We start from the raw sequence: 15468 nt of genomic DNA, 5'->3' as shown, positions 1-15468 counted from the left end.
TAAGAGATCAAGACTACACACTAAAAACCAAATTCAAGAGGAAAGCAGACAGTAAGAAGAAGGCAAAGGCAGTGAACTGGAATGCACAGCATTCATCTTCAACAACACACGGTGACTCCACCGGGGGGCAGCACTGTTAGGTTCTGTACTCATGGAAAAAACAGCAAAACAAATCAGCTGCATTTGCATTAACTGACAACTAGAGAGGACTACTTGACTTCCATTTGTCCCATAATAAATTAATTTAAAAAAATAGAAAGTAGTGATGGATCACAGACACAGGAAGTCAGTGACATGGAGAGAAGTGGTAGTGTGAATGCCCAGGACACGTTAGAGAGTTGGTTCAGCTACGTTAGAATCTGCCTACAGAGGACAGACTCGACATTTAAAGAGGCACACAAACATCCATTTAGTTGGCCACACACACACACAGGCACAAACTCACACAGAGAGAGAACATAAAGTTGAGCACGCTGGTTGAGTGGTAGGAGTGCAGCGGAGGTCGGGGGGGTCCCAGAGTCTGTGATGAGAGCCGTGGCCCTGTTTTGAATCCTGCTTCCAGTGGTCGTACTGAGATCACAGATCCTGGGTGACTGGACGGGCGCCCTCACATGAACCACTTTGATATTGTCAGAAGGCTGCGGGGGGGAATCTCCATGTGTTCAAACAGGGCAGTTGGCTCAAGTGGAAGCTGGGTGTGAGCAGAGGAGGAGGAAGAGGAGGAGGGCTGGTACGGGTTGGACGGAGAGATGAGCGAGCTCTCTGGGCCGATCAGATCTGCTCCTTGAAGGACGTCTGTGCAGCCCTGGAGGCGGCATTAGCAGCGGCCGTCTGGACCGTCTTGTTGGACATGACGCCTGTGGCAAACTCCTGCTGTGCCTTCGCGAAGCTGGCGCCGGTGGTGCGGTACATCGCATGGACCTGATGAGGATGATGGAGAACAAAAAGAGCGGCATTACAGCTGAGCAGATCTTTTATAGAGAAACTACTTAAACGTTGTCTTTGTTTGCTGTGCGTCTACCTTTTTGAACATGATGAGGGACATGGCAGCCAGTGAGGTGAAGAGAGCAGCGATGAGGATCATTATGATGCCCACCGGGATGCTGCGATTCAGGCCGGTCAGAGCTGAGATCCACCCGCTAAGGATGAGAGAGTCATTAAAGGATAAGAGGTGATGATATTCTGTGTGTGAGGACACAGACGTTCTGGAGAGAAGTTAGAGAGGAGTCGCTTAGATTGGATATGACTTTGACCCATCAGCTCTTCAGGGCATTTTGGCAGCTGGAGTGGACAGTGCAAGGAACATTCACAATGGAAAGTTGATTGGAATACTCTTATATGTGGCAAGAAAGACTATTCCCAGGTTCTGGATCTCTAAGGACACACCAGCACTGACCGATTGGTACAAAGAACATTTATGGGATACTTCCTTTGGAAAGGTTAATCTTTACCCTTTGAGGTAATTTTGAGGGTGTCATTAAAATATGGGAGAACATGGTGACCCCTCTGGACTGGACTTGTCATATTTCAACAATATGAATGTAATCGTACCATGGTGGTGGGTTTTTTGTTTGTTTGTTTGTTTTAGTTTTTGTTTTTTGTGTGTGTTGTGTATGTAAGATGTGATTCTGCTGTCTTTTGTTTGTGCTCTGTTAAGGTCATCCAGAATTATGATAACAATGGTTCTGTGCATATTTGGTAATATACACATATGTACATATGTTGCTAGCAGAACCTCAATAAATTGAAATAATAATTGCACATTGCTGTGGTACCACGTGTTTTCCGTGTCCCCGTTTTCTCACCTGGCGCCCCAACCGGTGATGCCGATACACTGCATAACGTAGATGCCAAACTGACAGATGTACACAAAGAAGAAGGCGAAAAACCTGAATGAGCTGTCACTCCTGCAGAAAGAGAGAAAAAAATTCAGATCTTTTACTTAAGTAAAATGACTAATACAACAGTATAAAAATATGAAATGAAAAATACAAATTCTTCCTCTTAGCTGTAGTGCGACTACAGTACTGTAGGTGGTTTCGGTGTGAGTTTCTGAGAGTTTAGGATATCGAGATATCTCATGTAGAAACTATTTTCTTGTCTTTCTTTGAACTAGACCCGCCAACCGTTACAACCATGCAGAAGGAAGTGTGGATCTGCTCATGGACAGGAGGCTCATGTTCGTCACAACATGAGACGTAAACATTAACGGCGTCCTCCTCGGCTGAGCTGTAACGTTAGCTAGCTCAGTGGTGCTAGGTGAGCTAGCAGCAGGTAGACAGAAAATAGTTCCTACGTGAAACTGCTCACAGCAAGGTCTGTGGATTATCTTCAGAAATTGATTATTAGATAGAAAAGATTATTGGGTCATGATTTCTGGAAAGAGACATTGCTGTTGAGTTTTTTAAATGTATTTTTTGGCGCTTTGAGCACCTCAAGTGGAGTGCCATGAGGTTCCATTATTTTGAAGAGAAGGCAGATGTCTCAGAGGCCGATACCTCAAACACTCTGCAACTTACTTCAAAACTATCTAGATTGATAAATAGCGCTACAACAAAGAGGAAAAGTGTGTTTTTGATTTTGAGGTGAACTGTCCCTTCAAAAAGTTAAAGTGCTTGTTCTTTGTTAACTCACATATTTTTATGAATATGAGCAGTTTAGAGAGAAAATGTCTCTTTGGTGGAGTGGCTAAAAACAGTACAACTAGACACTTTTTTGTCACAGAGAGGTCAAAAACAAAAAAAGATTAAGAACAACTGGTTTAATCTTTAGCAATATGTTTAATTGTATAGGCTAAAATAAACTTAAAATAAACCTTTTAAGGTGACTTATAACTAAAGCTATTAAGTAAATGGAATAAGTAAAAGAATAAATAAAATGCACAATATTTCCCTTTGAAATGTAGTGAAGTTGAACTATAAAGCAGCAAAATATGGAAATACTTTCAGTAAAGTACAAATACCTTAAAAATGTACTTAAATAGATGGACTTAGTTATAAATACCACAGCAGGGGAGTGTTTTATTTTGTACCTGCAAGGTAAAAACACTGTGTTGTTTACCTGAACGCTCCATAGAGTGGTCTGTACCAGCAGACGAAAGAACACGGTGTGAAAAGCAGAAACCAGAGGATAGACAAGCCGAAGTCCACCCCACGTGACGCGTCCACACAGAACCAGGCCAGACAGCCCACCATGTTAGCCAGCAGCGTCCCAGTATGAACTGAAGGACCAGCAGAAATAAAAAAAGTACATTAAGAGTCTGCAGGGAGCTTTTTAGTGAAAGTGGGACAGTGTGGCAGCCTGACTGTGTCACTGTATATCAGAGCTTGGAAAGTTGGCTGTTTTTCAGAGTCCAGTGTCCTGACACTGCTGCACGCTGACACTTAATATTTCAACATGTAGCTCTGTGCACACACATGCAGGTTTATTTAATAATTCATTACTACCATGTGCTCCCAGGGTTCTAACAGTGTCTGCATGATTTAAGGCACTGACAGAGTGACTAAAACTGAGGGGGTTTACATCCCAGTGTGAAATATGACATTAGCCTGCTGGTTAACATACCAGAACTGAGCGGGGGTGCTGCTGATGTGTTTTTTTTTATCCTTTCTACTTGAGCCTGGGGAAAAAAATCTGGTTTGTTGGCAATTTCCAACAAAAATTCTTTGCTTTTATCAGACTGATCTGTGAGAAAACCAAAAAGGAGGGAGGGAGGGACAGTAACTACTGCTCTCTGAAGGCTGCATCTAAAGCAACCTTTAAGCAATCATCTGACCAAGTCACTTCATTAGGCCACATGACTTAACACATGCTCTCGTCATGTGGCTACTGAATGCCACTTGAAGCCATTCATTCCCTGAATACCAGATGGAAAATCACTTTTTTTTTTTTTTGGACGGAGCTGTAAAGGTTGTAGCAGGAGAAAAAACAGTTGCTCTTATTCAAGGAGGCAGGGTCTTGGGTAAATCAGTGAAATCACGTGAGAAAACACATTTTGGTACTAATTTACAAAACGGTTCTGTCTTTTATAAAAAAGAATAGCTAAATTTGCAGATCTATGCATCTGTAGATAAACTGTAACATCTAATATCAACCTGAAGAGAACCGATAAGTTGGAAGTGTTGATTTTCAGCAAAGGCATCCAAAATGCATGTGGAAGCAGTATGTACTAACGCTGGTGTGCACCCAAGAAAAAGTCTCAGAATTATCACTTTTATTATCTATTCGTCATTTAAAACAATTGTGTTTGGAATCTTTTTCCCAAAAACCTCAACAGATTAAGATCATTAGAAGCATTAAAGGGAAACTACATTCTTTTCCAACCTTTTTCTTATGTTTTTGTGTCTAAATGACTAATGGGAACAACAGTTTTTGAAACTGGTCCAGTATCAAGTGAGAGTGCTGCATAAAGCTGTGAAAAGACAGGCTGAAATGAAATCCCTGAGCACAATGGAGCAGCGTCAATTTACATCCACTAAAAGTTCGTCTTTTTTGCCACTGACAGACTCATACCTGTAACACTTTAAAAATGATCCCTACAGAGATAGACCATTTTGTTAAAGAGTTCAATTATTTTTGTTTAACCAAAAACAGACCCAAAATTGCCATCATCAACTAGATAGCTGTAAGTAGATTATTTGGGGTACATCTTTCATTTCTTACATCACTTTATTACATTGCATCAGGCATCCTAATCATTAGTAGGTAAACAGAGGAAAAATAACATAAAATAGAGGAATTAAAACAGCCACTCACACATCCAGAGGTAGTACATGATCTTAACTGTCTTCTGAAACTCTACAGGGATGTCCACTGTGATGTCGTGGTAGAAACAGGGACCCACAGGGAACTTCTCCGGGAGGGGAGGCCAGTTGTTTTTCCTACCTGAAATGGGAAAACACAAGAAAACAAAGTGTGAGTTCATGTTTAATATCACGCATATCAGTGACAGCTTAGACTGAAAAGCTTGCATGCACAATAAATATTTCCCCTTTGCATGTTAATATAAAGAAAAAGCCTTTAAAATGCCTGTCAGTGCAACAAACTCATCAAATGTTTGGCAGTGAGATATTAAGGAGATGCTATGACTGTGAATAATGTGGTTTAAAATAGTGGCTGTTAGACATACACCAGCTCTGCAGAGAAGCTTTGTGAATTTTAAAGGAATGATAAGCTTACTTGCTTTCTTGCTGGATTTTAGATGGGAAGACTGCCTCTTAAATCTGTATGCTAAATCTTAAGAATGGATAATAAATTGAAATATTATCAAAATTGCAGTATGGCTAGGTGCAATATCCAAATTGCAGGAGCTGCGATTGTTTGATTGAAGTAAAATGTGTTGCAACATACCATTATAAATAAAGCATTGTGGTGCTACAGAGACGCCCCAGGCTACAAATTACATTCAACATGTAAGGGAACATGCTTGTTTGCTACAGACCACAGCAATAATCACACCAAAATTTTTATATATATTTTTATATTTTTTTTTCCAGTGAAAACGAAATACAAGGATTGCCATTATGACTAAAAAGGGAATCATAAAAATAACCAGCCGACCAAATAATAATCAAAATATCACAGTACGATTTTTTTGTTGCATATCATGCAGCCCAAGTAAATATGAAGCCAGAGCTTGAGACAATTAAGTTATGTTAGCAAAAAAGGTAAATCTCTAATACAGAACTCTAAATTTGACCAATTAACACGTCATTATTCCATTTTTTGGCAGGGTGCAGTGACCTCATTAAGTCTCTGCTGGCTGCCTGGCAGCCACATGCTGACGAAAGGACACGTGGAAGTCACTGTAGGTGAGCCCTTGTAAATGCACAATCTTTTATTTTTATGCCTCTATTTGTGTAAGGATTCAACAAACAAGATATGTGAGCCTTATACCCCTTTCCCACCAAAATTAGCGTGTGCAAGCGGGTTTTTTAAACACGGGCAAGCCTGCTAAATATATGTGATTAACTGCATTCCCAATGCCTGTGAACACACCACTGCAGCAGACGGGTCTGCCTTTCTGTCAGCTTGTGTGTGTGTGGGGGGGGGTTGTTTTGATTCTGTAATGGTGTGTCTGTGTGATGTCATGGACAGGCAAGAGAACAGGTTAATAGTGGAAAGCAGTACAAAAAGAGATCTTAGTGCCACTTGGGAGGAGATGTGTGGTAATTAGTGACAGTGCATCATTGCAATGTATCTTTTACCCCTTTTCCACCAAAAGTAGCACCCTGCACATGTTTTTTTCAATCATGGGTAAACCTGCTAAAAATAGGCTATAGACTGGTTTCTCATTGCCAGTAGACCAAAGCTGTGTACACAGCTCTGCAGCAGATGAGTGTGTGTGTGTGTGTATGAGAAGGGGTTGTTTTGGTGTGTCCATTCAATGTCAATGGACTGGAGAACAGGTAAACAATAGAAGCAGCATGGACAGAGATCTGTGAAAACTAATCAGAGGTTACTTCTCTTTCTATACATCTTATAAACTTATTCAATCTCTCTTTTAAACTTGGTGCAGACTAATTTGGATTGCTATTTTAGTGCTGCTTTGGAGGAGACGGACAGTAATTAGTGATGACTCGTCATTGCATCTCACCAGTTAAGGGTCTAAAATCGGTGCGTTTATCCAGATGTGTTTCCATCAATGTCGATTGGAGCCGGAGCTAATAAATACCTGTGACTACTGCAGAGTCTTTTAACCTGGTTAGAATGCTGATTGTCTATATCCTGACTGCATTAAAAAGCCAGATGTTAGTGGGTGTTAACAGGTCTTTTGTGCAGTGGGATTGAGGCCTTAGTGTCTGACCTCCTGAAGCACTGAGTGACTGCATCTCCCGCTCCCGGCGGTCCAGCTCTGCAGCCTTCCTTTCCAGCTCCTCCTGTCTCCTCAACAGCTCCGCAGCTGCTCCCGACTGCTCCTACTCACACACACACACACACACACACACACACACACACACACACACACACACACACACACACACACACACACACACAATATAACACACATGTTCAACAACATATGAATACAAGGCTGTGTGTCTTTCAGTGTGAATTCTCTTGTTTCTACTTTTGGAATAAATCCAATTCTCCACAGGGGCAGCACCAGCAAGGGGAAGACACATCTCAGAAACTTCCCAGGAGTCTGCTGACAAATGAGGTGCGCCATCGCGAGGTATGTCCTCTGGCTGCCTGATTTCTTTCTGACTGTCTCCCTCGACAGCCACAAAGCTAAGTCGCAGATAGCAACCGCCTCCTGTAGAGCTACTTTTTTGCCCACAAACTCAGTATGAAACCTCCTGTCATATTAATATCTTTGCCGCCTCCAGTGCAGGAATCTCTGCTGGTGGTATGTCATAGTCTGCTCGCTTATTAAGACCCACACATGCAAAAATATCTGCAGTCTGCATGTCCGTTAGACTTGCCTTTTCTTTGTGGACCAAAAAGCTAAAGAAAATAAGTCTGTGTTTTTGGCTGCGGCCAGTAAATCCTGTACCTGAGGCTGCGAGTAGGCCGGAGGCTCCTCTGTGGGTTTCATAATGGCGGGTTGTGTGTTGATGGTGGGTGCTGCCGTCTTGGGTGCCATACCCCCATGCGTCTGTGGTGGAAACATATTGTCAAACTCAGATATTGTGACAGTGTCTAATCATGCTGTGACACTGTAAAACAGTCTGATACATCATTAGAAATCCTACAAGATGAGGAAGTTACTTTTTGCAAAATGGTCAGTGCCTCCTGTAATACTACCCTTTAAAACGGTGACAATATAAATATAGAAAAAGAACTTTAGCAGGCAACAGTATCAGCACTGTTTGCATCTAGAAGCTCAGAATCTACATTAAAACTAATCACATCAAATGTTAACAGTTGAGGCAACCTAAATATCAACGTCAAAGCACGAAAGGACTTGATTAAAGCTTCATGGGATTAAACAAGGAAAAGAAAATTAATTTGTAATAGCATTTGTATATATGAAGATGAACAAAATGAACTTTAATCAAAGTGTTTGGAACCAAGAAAAATTCAAAAGGCTAATTCAGTGTTTTTTTCATTTGTGGTGACCCCTTAAAATGAAGTTTTGTCTACTTGGAACCCCTCAGGAGCTGACTGAAGTTTGTACTTAGAGTTTGTGAGCAGTTGAACCACAGACTGATTTTCTCCAGTAAACCTCTCAGATCAGTTCATTTGAATAAGTCTTTCGATGCCAGAATCTGTAAATCTATCTAATATTCTATAAGGAAAAAAGCAAGCAGAGGTAGAATACACATCTGAAAAAAGATCAAACTTTGAGTAGCAGAATAATATTTTCATTATTTCTGTCCCATTAAAGAGTAACTTTGGTATTTTTCAATTTGGACCCTATCTTTCCTTGTTTTTTGACTAATGGGAACATTAGTTTTTTTTAATTGGTCCAGTATTGTACTGTATTGCTTACATTTATATTTTTACACACATTCTATTATACATACTTTATTTTAAAATGTTTAAATATTTACATACTAGTGCTAATTGTTTACTATTACTGTATTTCTATTTCTATATTTTTATATACTTGTGCTTGTACTTATTACTACTTGCGATAATTCTCTATGCTGGCATCACAGCGACTGTGACAAACCACAGTTTCCCCCGGGGAATCAATAAAGTATTTCTGATTTCTGATTCTGAGAGAGCGCTGCAGCCAGCAGTGACCAAACAGACTGCAATGTAATACTAACGGGCTACTGTGCACCTTCAGTTTACGTTACATTAGAAGTGTTTGTTTTTGCCACTGACAAGCTCAGATTGTCAGGCAACATCATGGAAGAGACAGACCTTTTTGTTAAAGAGTAAGATCATTTTTGTTGTGGAGACTGTTGCGGTTTCATTATTGCCAAACCTACCAAACTCCATTTAATCAAACAGTAATTCAATCACCATAAAACACGCTTGATTCAAAATCAACTGAAACAAACAAAACTATCATATATATATCACTATTAAATATCATGGCTCCTCTTATTACCGCTGTTCCAACAGTTCTGGTTTAATCAAAATAAACTCTTAATTTACCCAGTTAGATGTGAAACCTGTTGTCTCTGGTTGAATTGGCAATTGCTATTTCAGGGTTGTTTCTGGTTAAACAAAAAGGTTGTAACAGTTTTATGAAAGGTTCTATCTCTGTAGGGATCGTTTCCATAATGCTGTTAGACACTTACCAATCTGAGCCTGTCAGTGACAAAAACAAGCACTTTAAATGGACGTACATTGATGGTGCACAAAAGCCTGGATGGGTTACAATGCAACCTGTTTCACCACTGCTGGCTTTAGCTTCCCCACAATACCGCCCAAATTTTAAAAAATGTTGACCCTGTTAATCGATTAGACACAAAAACATGGAAAAATAGAGTCCAGGTTATAAAATAACAAATTTCTCCTTTAATTATCTCACAATTATTTGATCAGAGAATCTAAAATTACCCAAAATGTAACTTTTAAAAAATATAGAAGTTTTGGTTTTATTTAGTTCTTTAATATTTCTTTTCAATCTAATTGAAGGGAAAGGTAAAATAAGTAAGAATGAAAGCTTAATAATAAACAGGGACTTATAAGATTACTTTTGGGTGATTTGTGTTCTATAGTTATAAAATACAGATGCAAAGCTTTCTGATGGCACACATGATCATCGCTGCATCAAACGCCGTGCTTAGGGACTTGTCTTATTTTCTATTTAACATTTCTTTACTAAAAAGTGGGTGTAAAAGTACTCACTGGTTTGGCATCTGTGAAGGGATTGTACTCCTCTAACCCTGGAGGAGCAGCCTGTCGTACTTGTGTCACTGATGGATCCTGAAAAAACATAAGGTTCGTTTAATAACATTAACTGTTGAAAGAAATCAAAATAAAGGTAGCAAACGACTCAAGTGTTCTAAATAGTTTTGGTATGAGTGCAGCAGTCTTGATATGTCTATCGTGTTTTATCAGGGACAGCAGAACAAACAACAAGAACAAGTAGAGAAAAGCTCTGCGCTGAGAGTAACATGGCTCATGTGAGGGTGAAAAACCCTTCATTATTGTGCCAGATGAAGGCCAAACAACCGTCTTTCATCAAAACGCAACAGGCCTATAATTCAATACTGGCAAAGACGGGATGATTCCAATAATTTCACGGGAAGACATCTATAAATAACTAGGAGTTTCAGAAAAGGAGGGGAGCTAACGCTTCTGGCTGCTAGAGGCAGAAATAAAAAGAGACTTCATATTTTTAAAATTTGCTGCGCTCGGCACAAAAAGCACTTTTCAGTCCTTTTAGGCACATTCTTGATTTGCAAGACAAGAAAATTTAAAAATCTTAGTTCACAAAGATTTGCGAATATGCAAAGTGGAACAAAGGATGACAGTAAAACATGCAGAAAAAGCTCTTCATTCTTACAACAGGAAACTTATAATAATTTTAAAAAATAGAGTTTTCGGGACTTTTTTGGTAATTTTCGAATAACCTCCCTTATGGTCAAAAAATCTGGTCATTTTCTTGTCACCCTCTGCCTATTTCTGGCAGTTTACGGGACATTGCCTTATTCTCCATGTTTTTTTCCCATCAAAGAAATCAAACGAATCTGCTCAGGTTTTAGAGGGTTAAACCTCTCTGCGCTATATTTTAGAGGAGACACTGGAGTGCAACTATGTTTACTTATGGGGTGTATTCAACCATCAAATACCAGCTACCGCACACTTCAAAAGTACAAGTATCTTTTGCATCCATTTGCATGTAAAATTCCTGTTCCTGCAGGCATCAGTTAAGCTACATCAGCACACGTTTCGATTTATTATAGGCTTACCATCAGCTGCTGTCAGTCACGCACAACTTTCATTCAAATTGCTGCCAAAGATTAACATCCAATCTGCGTATTCCTGCAGAACTATCCTTATCCGGTCTCAGTGCCGTCCTCTCACTGTCTCCCTGACTCTTAAGTTTCTGCGAGCAAGTCTTTTGCTGCCACACACGCACGCACGCACACACACACACACACACACACACACACACACACACACACACACACACACACACACACACACAGGCTGCAACTTGTCACCAGACCGGGGTCATCAATATTTCATGCTATGTTTCCTTTAAAGTTTAATGTTTCCCTATTGCGCAGTCAAACACATGCATATTCACCAAGCTTTCATCATGAAATCTATAGTTACAATTGTAGAAAAAGAAAAATGAATCACCTGTTGCATGTGTGTGAAAACTAATTTTATGGTGAAGGATTTTCTGTCAACCTAACATGGCACAAACTGGCATCATCTTGGTGTAGCTGCAAATAAAACAGGTGCAGAAGTCTCACTAGCTGATGTGACTTCATCCAAGACGTCAACACTTTGCCTACTGTGTGACGGTGAAGCTGCGATATGCTAACACCAGTCAGAGTCCACGCTCTGTGCCGTCTCTACAACATTTAAATAAGCTGCTAAGACGACACAGTGTGACATCTATGCTTCCTTCTTACCGGACATGAGAGCCTAATTTCTGTCATTAGCCTACATCCAGAGAAATAGGCCAAAACAGAACGAACAATCTGATGCATGACTGGGAGTGATGAAATTTAGCAGGAAAGGCGCCAGCTGGGATCCTTAGCACCACATGTCTCCATGGCGGCACCATATGATTTCATCAACTATTGAAGGATAGCTCAGAGTAGGGAACAAAGCTCCATTTATCCTCAGGCAAAGGGAAAAAAAGTGTGAGCCAATAAGTGACAGAAAAATGAGCAGAGCGGCAGGGGCTCACTCGTCATGTCAGTATGTTAATGAGACTCTATGAATTATTCACATTTCATGCGTCTGTGTGGTCAAACTGTGCCGTCAGCATATCTCCCCGCCACACACTGACTGAGCAAGAAGGTGAAACCACTTTTTAAGTTTCTGCAAAGCCTCCTATGTGGGAAAAATGATTTAATGTAGCCTTGTACACATTCACAGGAATATCTGTGGCATAATGATTTAGCCAGGTATTCACTCTGAAGAACATGAATTGGTTGAGCACCGGACTGGCCCCTTTTTTTATTTTTTATTGATGAAAACACGTTCTGATAACAGCTTTACAATTGTCAGGAGTGGTTTCACTTTCTTTGTATCACATCTTTTTTAACTGATCAGATACATTTCTTTATCAGGGCACTCAAATGACAACACTTGCAGAGCACTTTTTGAACTGAACGTTTTGAACGGTTCTCTGTTAAAATCTACATGACTTTGACAGAGAATTTTAAAAGTCCTTACATTATTCCAATTATTTTTCTTGATTTTTCCAGAGTCATGTATCACATCCTTACAAAATTAATACTTGACCAAAAATTGTTTTGTTTGGTGTTGTGGGCAATATTTAGAAAATACCTCTGGCAACTTGTGAAGAGAATTATCATTATTACTGACATGTTACAGTGATTAACTGATAAAACTTCTCAATGAATCATTTGATCTTTGAAATACCGGGCAAAAAAAGAAGAAAAATACCTATATCAATATCTTAAAAGCACAAAGCTCAATGTCATGTTTTATACGGAAACACAAAAAATATTCAATTTATATTTGTTGTATTATGTGAGACCAAGAAAAGTTTTGAATTCTCATTATTTTTGACATGCTACATAATCATTTTGCCTATAAAACATAATGAAAAAAATGTGAATCACAACATATTAAACACAAAGGGCCATCATTCAATTCCATATTTTGCCTTAAACACCAAAAATATTTCACCTTTTATCATGTAAAACCAATAGAAATGTGAATTCTCACATTTTAAACCATTCACCATCAAATAAGTTAAAGTTGTTTTCTTTGTAAAGCATGTAGTATCCGGAAAGCACCATAAAAATCCAATACAATTTTTTTCTTAAAAAATACTTTGATTTGTCAATTATCAAAAATATTTTTCAATTAATTTTCTCCTCCAATTTAGCAATCAATTAATTGTCTAACTGTTGCAGCTCTATCTTTTTTCTTCTTCTTCTTTTTTTTTTTTTTTTTTTTACATGTTACACACCTTGAGATTTAGCTATGTTAATCCAGAATTTAAAAAGTCCAAAACTCAAAGATATGCATTTAAATACAATAAAAGATCAATAAAACTGGCAAATATCTTTACATTTGACAAGCTGAAAGGAAGGAAGTTTAAGCATTTTTACCTACAAAATTATTGTAACAATTAATCGATTATTATGAAAATAGTCACTTAATTTGTCTTTGCAGCTCCGAGGAAAATGCTGACTGGCCTCTGCCCTAGTGTCCATGTTTAGTTCACCTGGTATGATGAGGTAGATAAAGAAACACCATAGCAGGCTTACTGGTGGAGGCAGACAGTGAAGGGCTGAAGAGCACATGATCAAATGCATGCTTTCACCATGACATGACACTGTTAACACATGGATGTCTATGGGTCAATGCCTAAATACAGCATCATGGAAGCATGACAGTGAAAAATGTATGTTCTGCTTTCATTTACTCATCAGCTCTGGAGAGCAAAGTCACTAAAATGGCTGTTTTAACATCCTATTTACAATATATATATTCAAAAACCATCCCCTCCATCCTGCACCTCAGGTTGAGTTATTAATATAGTGGTTTGGTATAGAAAGTCCATTATGGGGATCCATATATAATGTGTATCAGTGTGCAGTCTATGGCAGCACTTCAAATCAACCATATATTAAAAAGGCACACTTGTGTAGCACTGTAGTGGATCTACTGGAGGGCTGTAAAGGGATGGATGGAAAGAAAGGTAAAAGTTGAAACTAAAACAAGGATTAAATAAAACACCAAAAATACAGTGTTCTACGATGTGAATCAGGAATAACACCTGCTGTGTCACAAGGAAAGCTAACACAAGACATCAAGCTAGCAGCTAACACAACACTGCCCGCTACCTTTACATGTTATATCACAAAGTGACAGACTGTAAATAAAGCCTGCCAACGAAGAACATTTCACTTTGCTAATAGCTGCCATTACTATTGTTAAACTAAATCAGCTATATGACATCTGCTTAGCACAGAACAACCACTGTCTTGACTTGTCTCGCCGAGTAACGTTGTTATTAATGTGGAATAAGGCAGAAGCTAATGCGGCTAACGTAGCTCGCGAGCTAGCATAACGTTACCTGAAACGGGTTGCTGATCTCCGGGTCCGCGAACGGGTTGCTGTCGAAATCTGACATTCTCCCAAGAGGGTGGTTTAAGTCGTCTTAAAACTTATAACGATATATATGTATGAGTCAGAGCGAGCTACTTCCGAAAGAAACGAGTCGTTTAGAGGTAGACGCAAGAGATGAGACACCGAGGTGAAGTCAAGTGTTGACTGTGTCCAGAGATACTACCGCGGCGGAGGATTGGTCGGCAGCAGCGGATCAAACGCGAGCCAGCGCGACGGCAGGCGGAAGTAAAGAAACGTCACGTGATTTATTTTATTTTGTTTATTGTGTGTGAAACGTCACACTCTAAGTTGCAATTAAAAGACAGTATGTCCCTTTTCTCCCACTTTAATAACCATAAGAATTATTTGGATTCATGTAGCCGTCTTTCTCACAAAAGAAACCAACTTAAATTGTATGCTGAATTAAAAATGTTTGATGTAAGACTATAGTGTAGTCAAGATAAAATTGCTAACATGTAGGCTTTACCATACTTTAATAATTTTTGTAAAATTTCCTACTCACAAAAATGGTCAGGAACCACGCTTACTTTGCTGCACTTTTTTAAAAAAATGATTTTCAGCAATATAGCACTATCTTGTTTAAAAACAAAAACAGCTAGTCAGGCAATTAAGTTAGCCTATTAAACGTTTTTAATAGGATGCATATGACTCAAACTCTTGAATTATATAATGTAAGTGTATCTTTCTGTGTTTTTTTTCCTGATTTTGTTTGCTGTTGTCTATGTATCTATTTGTACATAACTTTTGTTCGATCAGTTGATACATTATAAATAACTAACGCGTGTGTATGTGTAGAAATACTAAGTTACAAGTAAAAAATGCACATTTACTTAAGTACATGCCAGTACCATTCTGAGTTGTTTGTGCAACTACTTTTTAATTTCATACTGTTTTATACTTCCCCACAACAGTTCAGAGGAAAATAGTTTTATTTTGACACCACATTTGTTAACTTGGGTTACCATTTACATTGCAGATTGAGATCAATAATATGAACTCTTTGAAACCTGAGCATGTTGACTTTATTGCTTTGAAAAACATAGGAAGAGGGTGACAAGCAACTTGACAAGAAATGGCCCAGAAATGACTAAGAAATTTGTACATTTTTTTAAAAAAAAAAATTACTTGAAAATAAGCCAAAAAACAGATAAGTTACAAAAAAAAAACCTTAAAGGAAGTGTTGTTGTTTTTCTCCCCCGTATTTTTTTTTAAGGTTATTTTTGGGGGCAATGTAAGACAATTAGCAATATATAGTTTTTCAGGCATTTTCCC

The 15468-nt window shown here is 38.9% G+C and overlaps 1 protein-coding gene across 1 annotated transcript; it reads right to left on the bottom strand.

The window, feature by feature from the left end:
• Positions 1-202: 202 nt before the first annotated feature.
• LOC121959653 (secretory carrier-associated membrane protein 1-like) lies at positions 203-14363 on the bottom strand. Its single transcript, XM_042509080.1, has 9 exons — positions 14144-14363; positions 9751-9828; positions 7496-7597; positions 6806-6917; positions 4756-4884; positions 3061-3220; positions 1806-1907; positions 1022-1139; positions 203-921 (listed from the first exon to the last, which is right to left on the bottom strand). Exons 1-9 carry the CDS (start codon positions 14198-14200, stop codon positions 772-774), a joined length of 1008 nt encoding a protein of 335 aa, XP_042365014.1. The 5' UTR covers positions 14201-14363; the 3' UTR covers positions 203-771.
• Positions 14364-15468: the final 1105 nt, after the last annotated feature.

The sequence above is a fragment of the Plectropomus leopardus genome, chromosome 20 (assembly GCF_008729295.1).
Source record: "Plectropomus leopardus isolate mb chromosome 20, YSFRI_Pleo_2.0, whole genome shotgun sequence".
Lineage (NCBI taxonomy): Eukaryota > Metazoa > Chordata > Actinopteri > Perciformes > Serranidae > Plectropomus > Plectropomus leopardus.
Note: the sequence above shows the minus strand (reverse complement) of the source record. Positions and strands in the feature narration are given on the sequence as shown.

What these genes read in the sequence shown, in the direction of transcription:
- LOC121959653 (XM_042509080.1), bottom strand. Translation starts at nt 14,200, where the DNA reads ATGTCAGATTTCGACAGCAACCCGTTCGCGGACCCGGAGATCAGCAAC. An exon ending in CCACTCTATGGAGCGTTCAG is followed by an intron (nt 1,908 to 3,060) that starts GTAAACAACACA and finishes CTCTTTCTGCAG; the next exon opens with GAGTGACAGCTCATTCAGGT. An exon ending in CCCTCATCATGTTCAAAAAG is followed by an intron (nt 922 to 1,021) that starts GTAGACGCACAG and finishes CATCCTCATCAG; the next exon opens with GTCCATGCGATGTACCGCAC.